The 7,920-nt window shown below is 49.4% G+C and overlaps 1 protein-coding gene across 1 annotated transcript; it reads left to right on the plus strand.

Moving 5' to 3' along the window:
• Positions 1–2,482: 2,482 nt before the first annotated feature.
• NCLIV_023090 (hypothetical protein) lies at positions 2,483–7,291 on the plus strand (the record flags this gene model as incomplete). Its single annotated transcript, XM_003882504.1, has 9 exons — positions 2,483–2,563; positions 3,373–3,384; positions 3,767–3,898; positions 4,309–4,429; positions 5,402–5,596; positions 5,749–5,924; positions 6,468–6,567; positions 6,811–7,035; positions 7,203–7,291. 9 exons carry the CDS (start codon positions 2,483–2,485, stop codon positions 7,289–7,291), a joined length of 1,131 nt encoding a protein of 376 aa, XP_003882553.1.
• Positions 7,292–7,920: the final 629 nt, after the last annotated feature.

Raw genomic sequence — 7,920 nt, forward strand, 5'->3', positions numbered from 1 at the left:
TTTGCGATAGTAAAGGGAGCGCGAAGTGACGGAGTTTTTATTTGCACAACGTCTTTGGGCGTTTCCCGTCCCGTGAGGGGAGATGAGGTAAAGTTGTCGACCTCTAGCAGTCGGCGCGCAGCAAAACCACCTGGCGGATCGAGGTGAGGACTCTCTTTCGATTTCGCCCTGATATAACAAGGTCTGTCCTGGCTTTTGCCCTCCGGTTGGCGAGTGGGACCGTCTACACTAGTCATGGCTGCAACAGAAAAGACCGCGTCCTGCGGATACCATAGACCCTGTGGCAACAATTGTAGAGACTCGCTGTTGGATCGTATACGGCTTCTATTTTTTGAAACTCGCTCCAGAAATAAGGAAAACAGAAAATAAACCAAATTTGTTTACTTCATTCAAATCCACACACCTGATAGACCAGCACTGTTTTATATGTAAGACGCATAATCCGCGCGTCACTGCATGTTGCCACAAAACCAACAGCATTCCACTGAGAGAGTGCAATTGTCACGCATGAACTTGAAAACAACGGCCAAAACAGCTTCGCACAACCTGCTCTTCAAACAACACATGCCGCCACTCGGCGTGCGGTGGTATTGATCGCTTCTTCCGTTCCCGGAAAAAAACAGTATGGGTGTTGTAATGGTCACCTTACGCAACAGTTTTTGAAAGTTGTGCACAATAAAAAAGACATGCGTTCTTAGCAGAACAAGATTCGTTTCCTGCAGATTAGAATCCTTCTAGAGAGTGGTGTGCATTTATCCACACCTTCTCAGCATTCTTTTGGGTGACGCACACAATGGGGAAAAAGTCGTCTTTCCAGTTTGAGAAATGTGCGTACTGCCCATGCTAAGTACAACCATAGATATGGATTCAAAAGTCGTCGGCGAGAGGATAGACAGACTTCCGTATTCCACAGTTCATGAATACCACGCAAGGGATGAAGGGCTCCTCGACTGCGAAACCACCGGAGATCTCAACGTGCTTTCACCGGAAAAGCTTGTGAGCAAGCGTCCTCACAACAGCTTTCTAAAACAAACGCCGGCATGTGTTTCGTACTTGGTCGGAAACGCCCTTTGCCACCATCACACAGACTCGAAGATGGACATAGGAGCGCCTGTGCCAACGTACCTTCCCCGCGGCCACAGGGGCAACAGACTGAAGAGCGCGGCCGTTCTCCCACCTATCTGAATTCTACCATGTTGTGAATTAAATTGAACTGTACGAGCTTCCTCTGAGGCCGTATGACGCAAACTGGAAGCCAAATGTAGTCTGTTGGACGAAATGAAACGAATTGGTTTCCGAGAAGTCGAGCTTTCTACCTCGTGGGTTAGGTTGATATTCTATGCCGGGCCATCGAAAATCGTCATGTCCTTGCCGCTTACTGAAATATGGTAGTGCCTGTCAAGTTCCTTGTATCTAGTTAGCTCACTGCGTACTTAGGGTACACTCAAAGAGTTCACTAGTGGTTCTAGGAAAAAGGAGATCGAGTTAATGCTTGAGAGAAAAATGGCTTCCGAACCCCCAGTGTGTGAGGTTAAGCACGCCCTCCAGAGGGTGTCAAGCTAAAACAAGGCTGCCAAAGCCGCTAAGGAATTAGGACTGTCCCTCGATCTCCTGAAAGGCAGGAATACAGGGAATGTAACGTCACGTTTAGCACCGTAAGTGTGGTCCTCTCCACTTGCCAACCGAGAACGCCCGCAACTGGTCACAAGGCAATTTTCTGTACAGCATCACTGTGAACCACTGTTTTTGCCTGAAAGGGACTCGTCCTTAATATTCGCAGGTGTCTATTTCTATGCTGGCTCATGCCTTGTCCTCTCCCTTGCTAGTATGAAGAAGTTACCTTCTCCCATATGAGTCCCAAATATATTATCTTATATTCACCCTCAGTTTACAAATGAGATCAACATGCTGTCGCAGCTCATTTCAGCCTTCCGTCCCTGAGCAACGCCCATGACGCGCGTCCATAAATCCGCTTCACAAGCGGGATGCAAACTGTGTTCTCTTGCCAAATATCAGTCTCTTGCGATCAATCACCTTTTTAGCTCGAATAATTTCTTCACTCCCAGACATGCAACGGGCATACGACCAATTTATCGGGATGTTCCCGTCACTGTGGGCTAACAACGAAGCCATCAGTGCCGCTAGGCGCTAGCGATCCTGGGCCGATCTTTCCTCAAGGTCTATGCCTTGCCAGATGTTTGGGTGCTAGCCACGCAGCATGGCTTTATAAAACCGTGATGTTAGCAGGTTTGTGCCACTTAAGTGGGGACCAATTGTGCAGTCAAATACTGTTTATCCGTGCCCATGCCCATATATAAGCAGTAGAGCAGATTAGTTGTATAAATATGCGCTGAAGCGGCCCGCCACTGCCCATTTCCCGATCTTAAAAAAGCGTGGTAGTGCAGTCGTCCAAAATTGCTGTCTGCGTGTCTGCGTTTGTGTCGTTGGCCTGGACTCCTGTCTGAGAAGTGCTCTTTCAGCAATGAGAGGCGTATTTGCAATACTGGGGGCGCTGGTCCTGTCACTGTTCTTTGCTCCAACAGAAATCCGTGCTTTATTTAAGGTACGTGCAAATGCGGAGATCTGCTATCTGTGGATTTTTCACTGGGATCGCTATTCCGTAACCTCCGATTCGTAAACTGCTAACCTGAGTAATACTCGGGATTGACGTTCATTGCCCTGATTGTCCATCGAGGTCAGACACTTTTTTCATAGTGACGGCGGAAGTGAACAGAGCTTGCCACTCACTATAAAGCTTGCTACAGATGACTTTGACCTCTTTGTGACAAAGTTGGCACGTAATCCGTGTCTATTGCTTGAGGTGTCATTCATTTCTCCTCTCAGTCTCCGCATGTTCGTCTAGCTGTTGTGGACCTCCGTTGTTAATACACGTCCCTGAGATTTCATGACATGGGAGGTTATGGGGTAGTTGCTATAAGATCTGCACGCCAACATGGGGTCAACCACTGAGGAAACCACAGCTGAGTTACACCAAACCGCTGCTCGAGTAACAAGAAATGCCTCCAAGGGAGGGCTAGGTTTAGAAGAAGGGCCAGGGTGTTGATAGTCGGCGAAGCTTAGGGTGTTGATAGTCGGCGAAGCTTAGGGTGTTGATAGTCGGCGAAGCTTAGGGTGTTGATAGTCGGCGAAGCTTAGGGTGTTGACAGTCGGCGAAGCTTAGGATTGTTGCTTGTTGTAGACTATCTTGGAGTACAAACAGAACTAGCCGCGCGTTTTCTCCTATTGACACACAATCACGTGCGTTTTCGGAGCATGAGTAGAGTGGTTTCATGAAGCCTTCGTCCTAAAACAAGCCTCAACGGTGCAGAGTAATGCCCTTTGCCTCCGCTGTTGTTGTGGTTTCTTTGTCAGCGTCGCGAGACAGTAAGTTTCGAAACCACGGGCCTCGCTGAGATCAAATATATTTTCGTTAGATTCGTGTAGCACTGCATTATTACGGAAGAGGGAAGGAAGAAAAATCATTTCTTGGGATTGCCAATTAGTATATGGTGATACAGCTGGCCGCCATGGTTGCACGAAGGCCTTTCCATATTGAAATGGATACATCAGGTCCCAGATATCTTCCGGACGACTCTCCTGCGTGTACTTTGAAGTTGGCAGCCGTAACAAAACACTCACTCTGCCACCACGTGCGTGGTTTTTTGTGCTATTTGGGACTGATTCCACAACGTGATCTGCTGGATAGTAATTCAACTGCTTGCTCCATAACTGAGCTCTGTGTCGGCTGTTGCTGCTACCTGTCCAGCAAGCTCCCAAGTTGGGACATGCAGACCTTCTGGAAAACAACGGGAGTGACACGATGTCCCTGAAAGCAACAGAATGGTATATGAAGACGGCGGTAGCCATGATTAAGGGAGCAAGACCGTATCTTGAAGACGTAAGTTTTGTTGTGGTAGGTGGTCTCCCACACTTGCAAAATTTATGTTCAAGACTGGCTAGAAGACGTGGTAGTGCCGGTGGCTGCTAACTTCCGTCACCAGTACTTCGATGATACTGTGTCAAATAAGATGTTTTTTACGTAAATGTGAATCATCGTCATCTGAACTAATTTCTCTCAGCAGAAGGCGCGGATGTCGTTTTGCTGTAGAACGCTTTTCCTGGTCAAGGTGATTCGGGATACGCGAGGGGCTCGAGGCTGTCCTAAGACTAAAACAGCTGCCCATATGGCTTGTGATGCCCACAGACACATGTCCGAGTGTGTTTCTGGCAGGCGAAATGCGCAATCGAAATACGTCTCTACATGCAGATTCAATCTGAGTCGCGCTCTTCCTCCTGTGTTGTTTTCAGACCTGTGTGCTTACCGCTGCGGTTCCTGGCGCGCCTAACGCCCGTATTCAAGCCGTGTTCGACGGGCACGGGGGGGCATTCGCGGCCCAGTTTTTGGCTACACATTTGCAAGAGGTTTTGAGTAAGTCCCGTTGATGTGCCATTCGTAGTCTCCTACATATTCGGCGGAATGGGCTAGGGATACATGTCCATCTCACATTGTTCTGCTGACGCACTAGAACGTTTCATTTCAACGATGCGCTGGAGCAGCTATGGCGTGGCAAAGGCAACGCGGGTATCCAAACACGTGCCGTCTCCCGGTGTGAGAACTCGGCGAAGTCGGGACTCCGTAAAAGCAGATCGAGGTGTGCCGGGTAGCGAAGCTTTCACTGCAACTCTGAGAGTCCAACATATACTGAAACGGTCATACCCTTGAAAGCTTTCCTATCTGCACGATTAAGCTGCCGCACAGGATGGCTGCGTGTCTCGATCCTAACGGCGAGGAAAAGAGAAATGCAATGACAAAACTGCGTCAGGACTGTCGACTCACTGTCGTTACCACTTGTATTCTTTACGCTGTGTTAGCGGCCGCCAGCCCCTTCACTGCAGGATCGCTGGAAGCAGCTTGTGAAGAGTTGGAGCGACGCCTCATGCATTCATTAAACCCATCGGGAACAACAGGTGCTGTTTATAGTATCAATTGCCGAGAGAACACAGATGTACAGAGCCACTTCTCTAGTGTACAAAGAGATGTTGCCTCATGCTGAGCTTGAGGAGTTACATCCCGGTTATATTCGTTCGTAACGGTGAGGAATCCATGGGTTTGGGAGGTGGATTCAGAATCAGCATCACGTTTGAATACGCTGGTGTAATAAAAGCAGACAGTGTAGAAGCTTCTGGTGGCGGCCGAGTGGCGCCCGTTCCCCCGACAGCAAGCTTTGGTGCTCAGTGACTGTCGGACTGCATCCATGCTCCACGAATATCTCGAAGCAGCATGATCTCCCTCGACTACTGCAAAGCTAGTCTGCTGATCCTGGAGGTGATGTGGTCACTGATTCCTTGTTGAGCATTTCTTACTGTATACAGTTTCGTGTTTTGCTTTCTCCCTCTGCAGCCACCATTGTCATCATCGAACGCCTCACCCATCCGGAGGAGGTGATTGTCCAAGGGAGGGAGATTATTCCGTCAACCCTAACAGCGTTCAAAACCATTCATGAGCTGGACACTCCCCTTGGCAAAATTCTACCACGCCAGAAAATAGTTATTGGCAATAAACGGTGGCCCTTCAAGCTTCACGTCGTCAACGTGGGTAAGGCTTCTACTCTTGGCGTAGGTGGCAAGGCGTATACCACATGGATCTCACAAGTCGCTTGGACTTTCAGGTGCGACGTGGTAGATGTCTCATTCTCTGCTGTCACAAGCTTGGCATTTCTTGACTTTTCGTCTGCACCTTTGGGGCAGGTGACTCCCGGGCGCTGTTGCTAAATCAGCGCTTGTACGCTCCTTTGACAAGAGACCACCGGCCAGATGATCCAGCCGAGCAGGCGCGTATTGAAGCGGCTGGCGCTGAGGTGAAAATGGACAGAGGCACTCCGCGAGTCAGAGGGCTCGCAATGAGCCGCTCGTTTGGCGATTCTGTACGTTTCATAGATTCTCAAGGCACTCCAATACCAACTTCGCCAAAGCATTAACCTCTGAGCGACCGGGGGGATCCGTCACAGGTGGAATGCACCCCCCCCCCCTCCACACCCTCTCACACCGTGCCAACAGTGGGTGCGACCGGCTGAGGCCGATGCGATACTGTGCGCATGTACTTGGCTTCTGAAGCTGGCCCACTACGTCGATATCTTTGGACTCATATTTCGGCTGCAGACGTTGTGGCCTCCTCCATTGACGCCTGAACCAGATCGGAATGTTTATACGCACGCCAGAGGCGCAGGGGGGCCGGAGACGAACCCGCAAACAGTTTGGTCGCAGAAAAGTATATTCATTTATGTATTGTATACAACCTACTTAGTACAGGATTCCCCGTCAAAAATACATACAATTAAGCATCCGTGTGTTAGAATTGTATGGATCAAAGCGATTTGTTTCCCATGGGACGACCACGGCGAGACGCTGGCGCATTGTCTGCAGGCATTTTCCACGTTTTTATCCGAGCTTGCTTCTGCCGGTCGCAGGATAGAAAACGTGGACCGGGTCCGCACCCAATCACTGCAAAGCCAGATATAAGACAGTTCTTCGCGTCTGCGAACGACGTTCTCCTTCTCCATACCGACGGTAAGACCACGATGCAGAGCTTGATTTCTGTCAACGGACCCCCAACATCACGTGCACGTACATGCTCACCAGCATACAATGGGTTTTCTTGCAACTCTGGAGCCTCTTCTGGAGGTTATGCACCAATCAGTTGGGCCCTCCTGTTGCTCTGGGGACCTCCCCTCTTCTGAACCGAGGCTGATGCCACCAACACTCAAACCCGCGCAGCTTGTGGTGCGGCATGATCTGTGTGGCATAACGTAGGTCTTGATTTTGGAGGAGCTGACTGGGATTTAGTAGCTGACGAGGTTAGAGAAAGCCTCCGGAGGAGCGACGGGATCCGCAATATGGTAACCAGACTCGTCATGGATGCCCATCGCGGAGGCTCGAAAGACAACATTACTGCCCTGATGACGTTTTTTTCTAAACATCTTCAAGAACAGCCTACAGCCAAACTTCGAATTCTTCGAAAGCGGCAGAAAAACAACCGTAAGTGATGAACGCTGTTCTTCAAGCAGAACACGTTGCTCGCGACGCAGTGATTAGCGGTTCACTCCTGATTAGTATCTGCACGACGTTTCTAGCATGCTTTAAGGTGGATGCAGGACGAGCCGTAAGTCGGGCATGATGTGTGAGTCTTGTTTGTGGGTTCCCAGGTTCAAAAAAGCTGCTTCCTCTGGAGGAGGACTGGACGGACAAGCTATTGCATGGTCCAGCCGGCGGCTTCTCGCTACCCATGTTCTAGCTCGCTCGATGTTCTAAGCTGAGAGGACGATGGCTACTATGCAGCCGAAAAACAGAGGACGCAAACCAGTCCTCGGACATTTTACAGACCCTGTATAGGATTAATTTCGGGGTTCCAGTCAAGCGCCGATTGCCAGCAGCAGCTACCGTTGTTGCAGCAGGATGTACTCACTAAAGATCCACTAATGATGGCTTGTTCCTTCTTCCAGTTTGAAAACGGATATGGGGATATCTGTGACGGCTAGATGCATGCATTGCATGTGCTTGCGTAGAACGACAATAATCAATGGAGGGGTAGCTCCTACATCCGTTGTGGAAGAAGTTTTTAGGGCATTTCGGGACGGATTCCCATTCTTTGTAGAATTCATTTTGCGACTCATCACTTGTATTCGAGTCGAACACAATGTTGTGGCGTAGGCGGTTACGGCTGGTAATGGATCTATTGAAGACAGCTGAATCGTTCGCCCATAATGAGACTCACAGCATCACCCTACCTACTAGCAGGAACGCGTTGCCGACCATGTGACTGCTATAGGAAGGCCATCATTCGTTTACCTAACGGAAAGAAATCATTTGTTCTAGCTTCTCCGTATCGCGTTAGTTTCTGATGGTAACGATTGTCCAGAAATA

This window comes from Neospora caninum, chromosome VIIa (assembly GCF_000208865.1).
Source record: "Neospora caninum Liverpool complete genome, chromosome VIIa".
Lineage (NCBI taxonomy): Eukaryota > Apicomplexa > Conoidasida > Eucoccidiorida > Sarcocystidae > Neospora > Neospora caninum.